General features: G+C 43.2%; 1 protein-coding gene across 5 annotated transcripts in view; it reads right to left on the bottom strand.

The window, feature by feature from the left end:
- The window catches only part of RBM12 (RNA binding motif protein 12), a 99001-nt gene that overhangs the window by 64394 nt on the left and 20786 nt on the right, over positions 1 to 13821 (bottom strand). For 2 of the 5 annotated variants that reach the window (XR_011318403.1, XR_011318402.1), the window contains exon 3: positions 12432 to 12575. Coding sequence is in view for 2 of the 5 variants with exons in the window: in XM_069751993.1 (XP_069608094.1) it covers positions 9718 to 12552 (2835 nt within the window). In the remaining 3 variants the exon portion in view is untranslated. Of the gene's footprint in view, positions 1 to 9564; positions 12576 to 13821 lie in introns of those variants that run through there. The other 3 variants (XM_069751993.1, XM_069751994.1, XR_011318401.1) reach the window with 2 other exon arrangements.

The following is a 13821-nucleotide window of genomic DNA, read 5'->3' on the forward strand; positions in this document are numbered from 1 at the left end:
CGCAACAATTGTGACGGAACCGTCAATCCGTCACTATGTCGGTAGTGACTGACGCCAAAAGACTGAAGTGTGAAAGAGGCCTTAGTGATACACTGCAGGAGCAATTACCTCCTGTCAGTGTATTGCCGGAGGAAGACAGGATAATATTATGCGTTGGTTTAATATTTTATTTTTGTTGCAGAAGATGAGGGCGTCGGGTATTAGGCATTCAAGCATGGTAAATTTAGATTCAATAAAGGAGTCTGTGTGGTTATTTCAAATAAAGGACTTTATTCTGGCTGTGTCTTTACTTAACACTAGCTATTGAACCCGTTCTACGCCCGGGTGGCGAGCATCTATATTGGTATATGGTCTCCATCCTGGTATGTGCTGCTCCATCCTGCGTCCCCATCCTGTCATGTGCTGCTCCCATCCTGCGCCCGTTCTGTCATGTGCTGCTGCCATCCTGCGCCCCCTTCTGTCAAGTGCTGCTCCCATCCTGCGCCCGTTCTGTCATGTGCTGCTGCCATCCTGTGCCCCCGTTCTGTCATGTGATGCTCCCATCTTGCGCCCCATTCTGTCATGTGCTGCTCCCATCCTGCGCCCCCGTTCTGTCATGTGCTGCTGCCATCCTGCGCTCCCATCCTGCGCCCCCGTTCTGTCATGTGCTGCTGCCATCCTGCGCCCCCGTTCTGTCATGTGCTGCTCCCATCCTGCGCCCCCGTTCTGTCATGTGCTGCTCCCATCCTGCGCCCGTTCCGTCATGTGCTGCTCCCATCTTGCGCCCCCATTCTGTCATGTGCTGCTCCCATCCTGCACCCCTGTTCTGTCATGTGCTGCTCCCATCTTGCGCCCCCATTCTGTCATGTGCTGCTGCCATCCTGCGCCCCCGTTCTGTCATGTGCTGCTACCATCCTGCGCCACCATTGTATTATATGCCCCCCATAAGATGCTCCATTATATATGGCCCGCATGCTGCTGCTGCTATATATATATATATATATATATATATATATAAAAATACCATACTCACCTATCGTCGCTGGGCGCCGAGTGCTGGGGGCCTGAGCAGGCGGGGACACCGGCGCGCTGTGGGGGTCAGGTGGAGTCACCGCTAGCTCAGGCCCCTAGCACTTGCTATACTCACCTGTCTGTCCCGTTCCAGCGCTGCGCGCCGCCATCTTCCGGCTCCTCTGGCTGTGACTGTTCAGTCAGAGGGCGGCGCCGGCGCGCATTAAGCGCGTCATCGCGCCCTCTGAACGTCACAGCAGAGGACCCGGGAGATGGAGCCGCATGCAGCACTGGAACGGGGGACAGGTGAATATACTTACCCTCCTGGCGGTCCCTGACTCTCCGGTGGAGATCGCGGTGTGCATTCAGTGTTTACGCATACTGCAATCTCCTGGGAGCATCACTCTGAGGCCCAGACTGCGCCGGCGCTTGAGCAGTCTATAAAGGCTTCGGACAGAGTGACGCTCCCAGCGTTATATTATAGATATGACATAACATGGTGATATAACATAGGACTCGTGATAGGTGTCTCCATTACTAACCTGTGGGCTTGATATCACCTGACAATACAAAGGTGACATCAACCCCACAAATATGAACCCCACTTGCCACCGCTACAGGGCAAGTGGGAAGAGCAAGGTTAAGTGCCAGAATTGGCATACCTATAAGATGCACCATTTCTGGTACGACTGATAGCAGATGTTTTTAGCTTTGGGGGGATGCAATAACCATGACCCCTTCCCAGGCTATATAAGCCTGCAGCTGTCTGCCTAGCCTTTGCTGGTTCAATTTCATAGGGGAATCCCACATCAATTTTCTTCTAGGGTTCCCCTGTAAACTAGCCAGTAAAAGCTAAGCAAACAGATGTGAGCTGATATTAATAGCCTGGGAATATTTGGCTATTGGCTCCTTCACAGAATATTAACATCTGCCCTCAGCCATCGGTTTACCCTTTACTGGTTATTAAAATTATGCAGGAGCCTAAGCAATTTTTTTTAAAATAAAAAGATATTGCATTTCACGCAGATTTCTGACAGTTGCTTTTTTGTTACAGCATATGTAGGTTAATTATGTTAATGCTCCTATATAGGCTGGTGTGTGTGTGTGTGTGTGTGTGTGTGTATTTATTAATGAGGGTATCTGGCTGAAGAGGTTTAACCCCTTAAGCCCCAAGGGTGGTTTGCATGTTAATGACCGGGCCAATTTTCACAATTCTGACCACTGTCCCTTTATGAGGTTATAACTTGAACGCTTCAACGGATCCTGATGATTCTGACACTGTTTTCTCGTGACATATTGTACATCATGATAGTGATAAAATTTCTTCGATAAAACTTGCGTTTATTTGCAAAAAAAATGGAAATTTGGCAATAGTTTTGAAAATTTCAGAATTTTCCAACTTTGAATTTTTATGCCCTTAAATAACAGAGATATGTCACACAAAATACTTAATAAGTAACATTTCCCACATGTCTTCTTTACATCAGCACAATTTTGGAACCAAAGTTTTTTGGGGGTAGGGAGTTAAGGGTTAAAAGTTGACCAGCAATTTCTCATTTTTACACCACCATTTTTTTTTTTTAGGGACCACATCTCATTTGAAGTTATTTTGAGGGGTCTATAAAATGGAAAATAACCCAGTGTGACAATTCTAAAAACTGCACCCCTCAAGGTGCTCAAAACCACATTCAAGAAATTTATTAACCCTTCAGGTGTTTCACAGGAATTTTTGGAATGTTTAACCCCTATCTGACCTCGGACGGGATAGTACGTCCGAGGTCAGATCCCCTGCTTTGATGCAGGGCTCCGCGGTGAGCCCGAACCAAAGCCGGGACATGTCAGCTGTTTTGAACAGCTGACATGTGCCCGTAATGGGCGCGGGCAGAATCGCGATCTGCCCGTACCTATTAACTAGTTAAATGCCGCTGTCAAACGCAGACAGCGGCATTTAACTACCGCATCCGGCCGGGTGGCCGGAAATGACGTCATCGCCGACCCCCGTCACATGATCGGGGGTCGGCGATGCGTCTCCATTGTAACCATAGAGGTCCTTGAGAAAGTTGTCCAATTTGTCCTGATTACGCTGATACCCCATATGTGGGGGGAACCATCGTTTGGGCACATGGCAGAGCTCGAAAGGGAAGGAGCGCCATTTGGAATGCAGACTTAGATGGATTGGTCTGCAGGCGTCACATTGCGTTTGCAGAGCCCCTAAACCTAAACAGTAGAAACCCCCCACAAGTGACCCCATATTGGAAACTAGACCCCCCAAGGAACTATCTAGATGTGTTGTGAGAACTTTGAACCCCCAAGTGTTTCACTACACTATAAAGCAGAGCCGTGAAAATAAAAAATCATTTTTTCCCCACAAAAATATTTTTTTAGCCCTCCAAATTTTTATTTTCCCAAGGGTAACAAGAGAAATTGGACCCCAAAAGTTGTCCAATTTGTCCTGAGTACGCTGATACCCCATATGTTTGGGTAAACCCCTGTTTGGGCGCACGGGAGAGCTCAGCAGAGAAGGAGCACCGTTTTACTTTTTAAACGCAGAATTGGCTGGAATTGAAATGTGACGCCATGTCGCGTTTAGGCACATCAGGGGCTTTCCAAACAGTGGAAACCCTAACCTTAATCCTAACCCTAATGGGAAAATGGAAATAAATGCATTTCATTTTATTTTATTATTTTTCTCTAACTGATGTGGCGTGATGAAGGGGGGTTTGATTGACTATTTAGAGCGGGGGGTAGCGGATTTTTATGATTAGCAACCATCACAGACTAAAAGACGCTTTTTATTGCAAAAAATATTTTGTGTCACCACATTTTGAGAGCTATAATTTTTCCATATTTTGGTCCACAGAGTCATGTGAGGTCTTGCTTTTTGCGGGACGAGTTGACGTTTTTATTGGTAACATTTTCGGGCATGTGACATTTTTTGATCGCTTTTTATTCAGATTTTTGTGAGGCAGAATGACCAAAAACAAGCGATTCCTGAATTACTTCTTTCTTTTTTTTTGGGGGGGGGGGGGGTTTATATTGTTCCTTGTTTGGTAAAATGGATAAAGCAGTTTTATTCTTCGGGTCAGTACGATTACAGCGATACCTCATTTATATCATTTGCTTATGTTTTGGCGCTTTTATAAGAAAAAAACTAATTTATAGAAAAAAATAATTATTTTTGCATTGCTTTATTCTGATGACACTAACTTTTTTATTTTTTCCCAGATGATGCTGTATGGTGGCTCGTTTTTTGCGTGACAAGATGTTTTCAGCGGTACCATGTTTATTTATATCCGTCTTTTTGATCGCGTGTTATTCCACTTTTTGTTCGGCAGTGTGATAAATAGTTTTTTGCCGCTTTTTTTTGTTTTGTTTTTTAACAGCGTTCACTGAAGGGGTTAACTAGCAGGACAGTTTTATAGGTGGGGTCGTTACGGACGCGGCGATACTAAATGTGTACATTTTTATTATAAAAAATGTATTTATGGGAACAATATATATATTTTTTCTTTATTTAGGAATTTTTTTTATTTATTTATTTTTACACATGTGAATATTTTGCTCTGAGCAGGCGCTGGTAGGCCACCTCCCTGCAGGACCCAGATGTAGCCACACGGCCATTTTGGATCCGGGGCCTGCAGGGAGAAGGAGGTAGGAGACCCTTGGAGCAACGCGATCACATCACATTGCTCCGAGGGTCTCAGGGAGCCCCCTCCCTGTGCGATGCTTCCCTATGCTGCCGGAACACTGCGATCATGTTTTATCGCAGTGTGCCGGGGGTTAATGTGCCAGGGGCGGTCCGTGACTGCTCCTGGCACATAGTACCGGATGTCAGCTGCGATTGTCAGATCGCATATGACGTACTATCCCATCACTGGGAATTAAGTCCCAGGTCACCTTGACGGGATAGTAAGTCATATGGGATTAAGGGGTTAACAAGGAAATTACAATATATATCTATCTAGATATCTATACCTAGATACAGTGCCGGTAAAAAAAAAATCTTTACACTTGCGCAGCAAAAAAAAAAACTTTACATGTAAAATCCACATCATAATTTCACTTTTTAAAAGTGTACACAATGGGGGAGATAATAAAAAACTGTCTAATATTAAAGCTGGCTTTGTTGCAAATATCAACCAATCAACGCTCAGTTTTCACCTCTCTGGCTAAGCGAAAGCTGCACTCTGATTGGTTGTTATGTGCAGCCCAGCCAGTTTTGCTATTAGGCAGCCTTTTATTTTCTCCCTCAGTTTATTATCTCCCACAATGGGACGAAAGAAGCTTAAAATGGAAGAGAAATCCCGTGCCTTGACTCTGCTCGAGAAAGGGGATTCGGTGATTGCTGTAGCTAGAGATCTGGGAGTGTCAAGAGAAGCAATTTATCAACTGAAGCGGTCGGCGGCATCATTGCCTCCTGGGATGGTACCGCAGAGGAAGTCAGGCTCTGGCGCACGTAAGAAGACTTCACCAAGGACTGATAAGCTTCTGAAGCGTGAAGTGATGTCACATCCTTCTATAACTGCCGTTGAACTAAAAAACAAGTACCCTATGCTCCTCCAGAACATCGCAACTAGGACAATTCGTCATCGCCTGCAGAAGGACCTGGGTCTACCAAGTTGCCGTGCGGCAAAGAAGCCCCTGCTCACAGCAGCAATGAAGAAGAAAAGGCTTGTCTTTTGTAAGAAATATCAAGATTGGTCATCTGAAGAGTGGAAGAAAGTGATGTTTAGTGATGAGAGCACTTTCAGGCTGCTCAGGGGAGGCTCAAAGGTTGTGCGTCGTCCGAGTACCGTGTCACGGTATGACCCAAAATATACAGTACTAAAGGAGGTGCTGAAGACACTGTGGGTAAACATGGACTCCACATACTTAGCTAGCCTTGCAGAATCCATGCCTAAACGACTGCAGATGGTGATAAAATGTAAGGGTGACATGACAAAATACTAATTATAATAAAATATCCACAATAAAACACTTGAAACCACTTGAATATTAAGATTTTGTGGTTTCATTGAACTTGTAAAGATTTTTTTTTGCCGGCACTGTATCTCTCTCTCTCTCTCTCTCTATATATCTTTATTTAGCGCTATGGATTTGAAAAACTGCATAAAATCTACATAAAACGGCGTGGAATTTCCACTGCACTTTCTGCCATGAGATGCAGAAACCACGTTGATATTTCAGCAAGCAAATCCGCAACGTGTGCGCATAGCATAAATGTTTTTTCTTATATAGCAAGTCCAAAGACCCAATGATGTCACAATTTTTCTTTAGAGCTGCAGCAAAACATATTGTGCAGGTCAGGTTTCTGTATCTAGTTTTTATACATTTGAAACAAAAATCCAATTGAAGCCATCTGGAAAGCATTCAAACCCAATACAAGGCAAAATGACAATTTTTTTTTGTTTTAAGAAAAGCATTTTGCAAGTTTTTTCTAAATTTACAATAAAGGGAAAACAAAAACCCACACCTATCATACCTTTATTTAAATGTTTCATACTGCTGGTCAGGAACACCAAACAAATTTTATACTCATCTGCATGTCAAACAGAACCACTCTCCCCCCAAGGGGAAAAAAACAAACAACAAAAACACTTTATTTCACATTTTATATATTTACAAAATCAGTATTTTTTTAAAACCCAGAATTCAACCAGTACTGGAGTATAAAGCAGATATATTCCATATTTGAGTGTAAGATACTAAAAGTAAAATGACGCATTATTGAGGATTCAAAACATTTAACAAAACATTTCTCAGTATCGAATTCCACACATGCAACCTTTTAAATACAGATATTTTTACACACTTCGCTCTGAAACAGCTAGAAATCACAAAGTTATGCATTTTGTTCTTTGTAACCACTTCTGCAAGCTATAAAATGTCACTTGAAAAAGGAAGTCATTGGAATCATGAACATTACGATGGTCACTTAAATCAAGATGTTACTCCAAAATGAATCACAGCACACGAGATATCTAGACAGTAAACATCATGAACAGCCATGCTGTGCAACTTAAGGATATAACATTTATTAAACCAGGTACAATTTTGATCAATGCACATTTCTCATTCAGATGTCAACTTTTGGGCAGCAAATCCACTTGATACGTTGCAAAGCATCACGTGAGCTGTATAGAGGAAAAGTGATAAGCCCCTCTTCCTTCAATCTGTACAATCTTCTCAATAGAAAACCAAAGCAGACTCCACCTTGTACTCAAACCTTCACCAAGAGGAAATACAAATCTTATAGGAACTTGTCAAGTTGTACATGATCTCCGATCTACGGACAGCATATTATAAAGAGCAGTTAAACACTCATGTATAGTTTTGTAAAAGATTCACCAACTTTATTAAATTTACATCCCCGCTCTAGCTGTGTTTAGAAGTCCAGTTGGCAGCGTTGAGTCAGTGATTGACAGTCTTGCCTTTATGACTGTGCATACAGAGGTAGAAGTGTGATCCAGTATGACTGAGATGTATACCGTATATCTAATAGAGAGATCTATCCAAAAGGAAGTGATCATCACAAAACCCATTTAAATAAGGGGTTATATGCATTTCAAAAATTTGCATTTTCAGATCACAATCTTAAAAAAATGGTAATCTTGCAATTTTTATATTAACCATTAGGACTGTTTAGACTCCTTTCTTGTCCTTTCAGGACAACGTTTTCGCTTATCAGCAGAGACATAATTAGAATGGAAGATAACCCCTCTATACACACCAACATTCACAATTGGCAATGTCAAAACTGACACTGCTCTCTCTTAAAAGGGACTGTCAGCACAAAATGACCGTTCAAACCAAGTACAGGCGCTCTGTGCTTAACAGCAGGGCTAATCATTTATATACACACCTTCCGACCCGCTTGGTTTTTAATCTATCTCCACCCTCCTCTGGCTCTATGAAGCCAAAACTGTCAAAGAAGTGGGGGTGGAGAATGAGCAAAAATAAGCAACTGGGAAGGTGTATTTAAATATGTGGCCATGGCGTGATGCACCAAGCAGCTGGACTTCGTTTGCACAGTCATTCTGTGACAGAGTCCCTTTAATGTCCTATTCACAGGCTCTGATATATCAATACAAAAGATGATGCTGAGGTCTGCCCATTGTGGCTATATGTTGTTTCCTGAAGCAACAAGATGTAAAAGTCTAAAAAAAAAAATGTTCCAAGAGCCAGTGCAATGCATAAAAAACCCATTGCCGTTTTTTTAGAAGAATTTAAAACACAAAAACCCGATTTAAACAATCCGTCATCCTTTGACGATAGCTTCACTTTAAAAAGGAACCTATCACCCCCAAAATTGACGGTGAGCTAAGCCCACCAGCATCAGGGGCTTATCTACAGCATTCTGGAATGCTATAGATAAGCCCCCAATGTAGCCTGAAAAATGAGAAAAGAGGTTAGATTATTCTCACCGAGGTGTGGTCCCGGTACAATGGGTGTCGCGGTCCGGGGCCTCCCATTTTCTTACGATGACGCCCTCTTCTTGTCTTCACGCTGCGGCTCCGGCGCAGGCGTACTTTGCCCTGTTGAGGGCAGAGCAAACTACTGCAGTGCGCAGGTGCTGGGCCTCTCTGACCTTTCCCGGCACCTGCACACTGCAGTACTTTGCTCTGCCCTCAGGGCAGACAATGAACGCCTGCGCCGGAGCATGACTACAAGAAGAGGACGTCATCGTAAGAAGATGGGAGGCCCCGGACCGCGACGCCTATCGGAACGGAACCGCAGCGGGACCGCCCCTGGGTGAGTATAATCTAACCTCTTTTTCTTATCTTTCAGGATACATCGGGGGCTTATCTACAGCATTCCAGAATGCCGTAGATAAGCCCCTGATGCCGGTGGGCTTAGCTCACCTTCGATTTTGGGGAAACCTTTAAGCAGTGAAACAAACAGGGATCTAAAATTATAAGTTACAATGAATCTTTTCCCACATACATACACATTAATCTGTGCAGCTTTTCATGCTCTATAACATGGTGTCCACAGCTAGAACTGCATGTACTGTCAGGTTCCCATTAAGCGTTTTATTTTGCAAACCAATGGAATAAAAGTTTTGCCACCAACTCATTCACTTATGTCTTGCCCATTCAGCATTCAAAAGGCAAGACTGATAGCAAATTAGAAAAGCAGATTGTTCTTTTTACAAAGTGTTCAACTCAACAGAACAGCATTAAACAGGCTCAATGTAGTATTAGGTCTCCACAAAGTAACAGTTACAGAAAATTAAAAGGAAAAAAAAAAACGCTTTATGTATTCACACTGAGAAGCTTGTGGCAAAGTTTGTATTCCAGAACACAGGAAGTTATTTCTGCTGTACAGTAACCTCATTTGCAACATTTTAGGCAGCATTTTGGTAATGAGCATTATTGCATGTATAACAAAACAAGTCAGCATTATCCATACATTTCTCAAAATTATAATATTTACTTTTGTTCCCGCAAAATGTTCGGCAAACAATACATTTGAACGTAAAAGAAAATGTGCCTAAATCAGAAACAACACTGGCAGAAAGACAAGTAAAAAACAACCAACAGTTGTCTCATCAGGTGTAGAAATAACCAAAGCTTCTACTAAACATTGATTTATTCTGCAAATACATTATACATTTTACCTAAGTCAACATTATACAGACTTGCAAAATGTAGATGCTTTGCCCTGTAAATGTACATCAGTCACAATACAAAATATAGTGTGTTCAAATATATATGTAGCAATGTGTTAACCTAAAACAAGTTTTACTTTTCTTGAGCCCATTGGCCGGTCATTTAAATCAACCACAGCGGCCATTGCCTCATCACGAGATTCAAACGCAACCATGGCTTCTCCAGTAGGCATACCCTTTTCGCTAAACTTTAAGCACACAGAACCGGGTATTAACTGGTAACCATAAAAGAAATCAAGTATTTCATCTACAGTAACTGTGAAAGGCATATTTTGGATCCTAATTACTGTTGGACCTGGTTTTCCAGACCCATTTCCAAAACCAGGAGGTCCACTAACTGGCAAATTTGCTGGACCAAAACCAGGAGGGGGATTCATACCACTTGGGCTACCTGGTATATTTGGTGGTGCTGGGTTAAAGTTAGGAGGGGCATTTGCATTAGAAGGTCCACTTGGAAATGGTGGAGGACCAGCTCCAAATCCTGTGGGGGGGACATTAAAAGGACTTGGGCCACTTGCAAATTCTGGAGGATCAACTGGTGGGTTTTTCACATTTGATATTCCAGGTGGTGGTGGTGGTGGTGGTCTTGGATCCACAAATCCAATTCCAATTGCAGGTGGTGGAACTGGGGGAGCAAAAGTACTACTACTTGGTCCACTAAATTTACTAGGCATAAGAAAGTTCTGACCATTGTTGTCATTTATGTTACTGTTCATAAAGGAAAATTCTTCACCACTGGGACGAATTGACTCTGCTATATTACTAAAGTGTTGCATTTTGAAACTCTTCCTGCCTATTATTGGAGGATTGATCTCAATTTCTTTCCTTTCTTCATTATTCACCACACGTAAAAAAGCATCTCTCCCATTTAACTTCTTACGATTTAGGCGCTCGGATTTACGAGCATCATCTTCACTCTTATACTGAACAAGTGCCTGTCCCAAACCATGGCCATTATTATCTGTCAAGACATGTACACTGCTCTCATCCACAGCAATACCTTCTAGATTAAAGAACATAAATACATCTTTTCTAGAAATGCTGTACGGCAAATTTGAAAGATGAGCCCAGAGTCTGGGGCTATGCTTATCCAACTCCAAGTCAAGAGCAGAATCTTTATGGTCACCATAATTAAAACTCTGCATTTTTTTACGAATGGTTTCTATTTTTTCTATCATTTGACTTTTGGAAACTGGGTGTACTTGAATAAATCGATTGCCCATATACTGCTTATGTCGATTTAGTGCAGTTTTATAATCTGCCTCATTACTAAATTCCAGAAAACCTTCTCCGGTTGCTTTACCATTGGGCGCGTAAACTATATATATGCTGTCTTCAATAATGTCCAGTTTCTTAAAAAAATCTATCACATGTTTGTTTTCTGCCTCATAAGGAAGGCCTTTCAAATAAATGCAGAAACCACGCTCGTGTGGGGACCTAGAACGGGAACGTCGCCGACCACTAGGCGATTTGGACCTGCCCATTGATGGTGTCATCATATGCAGTGGCCCATGGTGTCCAGGCCCATGTTGTCCAGGCCCATGTTGTCCAGGCCCATGTTGTCCAGGCCCTTGGTGTCCAGGCCCATGGTGTCCAGGCCCATGGTGTCCAGGCCCATGGTGTCCAGGCCCATGGTGTCCAGGCCCATGGTGTCCAGGCCCATGGTGTCCTGGCCCATGGTGTCCTGGCCCATGGTGTCCTGGCCCATGTTTTCCCACATGTCCACCAGACATCACCCACTGTCTTTCACTCGCTGGGGCAACTTCAATAAAACGCTGTCCCAATAGCATCCTATTCCGTTGCAAAGCTTCATATGTATCATGTGGAGTCAGAAGCTTAACCAGTGCCCCACCTGTTGGGCGACCCATATGATCTTTCAAAATAACCAGTCCATCTATACGCAAACCATGAAGAAATTCCTTTACATCATTTTCTGATACAGGGATAGACAAACCATGAAGAGCCACATATGGGTCATCATGGTTAAGAGGAGGAGGTGGTGGTGGTTTCATTAAATTTTGAGAGGTCAATGGCATTGGATTTATAGGACCGAGAAATAATGGGTTGATATTACTATTCATCTGGGACCCAGAACCATTCATCCCTGTAGGCAAGGGACCAACTGGCGGTGCATTTAAAGGTGGTATTCCAGTCAAAGGAGGAAGAGTAGACAACGGTGGTACAGGTGGTACTGGCGGTATGGGGGGAACAGGAGGTAAGGAAGACACAGGAGGGGGAACAGGTATAGGAGGTATAGGAGGTATAGATGGCATTGGTGGGAGGGTTGGTATTGTTGGCATTGGAGGGATTGGCGGTGGTGGCACAGAAGGCAGCTGAGGAGCAACACTGGGCATAGGGGAAGTAAATGTTGGATTGCAGAAGGGTGCACCTAGACTTGGTGGAGCATTTCCAACACTGGCTGTTGAGAAAGTTGTGACATTCTTACTGCTATCAACTGCAGTGGCAACTGTAGAGACTGTGCTAGTAGGGGGACTGCTATAATTGGGAACAGTTGTAGGCATGTTAACTCTGCTCATTACAGAGGTAGTGTTCATTGCTGGATTTGGTGGAGGCCCAGGGCGGTTAGAGTTTGCTGGTGGGATATCAACATTTGCAGTCTCAAAGCGTCTGCGACTAAGTTCAATCATGTTCTGCATTTCAGTCTTACTGCTTAACAACAGTGACACTTTTGACCCTTTGATTGTACCACCTGTGCGCATCATACCAAGTCGTGCATCTTCATCGGTGGCAAAAACGATGAAAGCCTCACCCTGCTCTCCCCCTACAATATGCACGCCACCATCAGGAATGGTTAGTCCAGAGAAGAAGTGCCGAATATCCATGGTCCCTGCCACTATAGGCAGACCTTGCAAGCGGATGACCACAGCCATGCTGCGTTGAAAAAAACAATCACCTGCAGATGAAAAAAGCAACGACTACATCAGACTTAGGATTTGAACAAACTTCCATCAATTAGTTTCCCCACCCCCTCCCATTTTGTTTTTCTCTCCAGCATTGTTCCACCCAAATGAATACAGATTCAATTAACAGAGCACAATATATAAAGATAAGGGAACATATGCAAACTCAATCAATAACATTTTAATTAAATGAGTTTATGAAATTACACAGGCACACTAGATATAGGATTGTCAGCTTCAGACTAGTTTTAAAACACAGGCTTTTCATAACTTTTCTCCTTGTGATGGAGCCCAGCAGATGTTGCAAAAACAGAGGTAACTTGGCGATATTTAACCAAATATTGCAGTCATTCAACTTGATAAAACCCCAGCACCACATGAAGCCATACATTGTATAGGAACTACCGATACTTCTTTTAATAAAAGTCTGACTAGTACTTTTAGAAATGGTGAAACAAGCAAACGTGGATGTATTTACTTTCTAAAAAAAAAAAAAAAAATTGGAAATGACAACTAAAGTCTGATTTGTTGCTATGGGCAACTAGATGCCCATTCCGTTCCACTAGTCTTGATACCACTTGAACACAGAAAAGGGTTTAAAGAGGTTGTTCAGACTTCTAATGAGGACTTGTCTTCAGGACAGAGCATCAATGTCAGATCACATTGATCAGCTGTTATTGGCTCTTGTACTTCCTTAATGTTAAAGGGGCTGTCCAGTCAAAACTGATAAGTCTGCAGTCACTCTGCATGACTGCAGACTTATGAATGCGGGGATTCACCAGTTTCAGACCCTGAACCGGACGTTATGTATGCGTTATACAAACCCCTGGCCTCGCTCTCCATACACTTGTATGGAGCAAGGTGGCGCCCTCTAGTTAGACATGGCCACTGGCCGGCTGTGTCACTAGACAGGACACGGCCTCAGCTCTATACAAGTGTATGGAGCTAGGCCATGTCCACTAGTCGGGGGTATGTATAACTGATGCTTAGCCGCCTATCAAGGGTCTAAAACTGGCAAATCCCAACATTGCACAGTGTGTGCGTTGGGGGTATTCATAAGACTGCAGTCACACAGTGTCTGCAGACATATCGGTTTTGACCGGACAACCCCTTTAACAATGAATAGAGCCACAAAAGCACAACTATGTTCATAGTTTACTGGTCATAGGCGACAACTGCAACTCAGCTCCTTCAGAATTGAAGCAAAGCTGTAATACCAAGTAAATGCCAGTACACAGT

Source organism: Ranitomeya imitator, chromosome 2 (genome assembly GCF_032444005.1).
Source record: "Ranitomeya imitator isolate aRanImi1 chromosome 2, aRanImi1.pri, whole genome shotgun sequence".
Classification (NCBI taxonomy): Eukaryota; Metazoa; Chordata; class Amphibia; order Anura; family Dendrobatidae; genus Ranitomeya; species Ranitomeya imitator.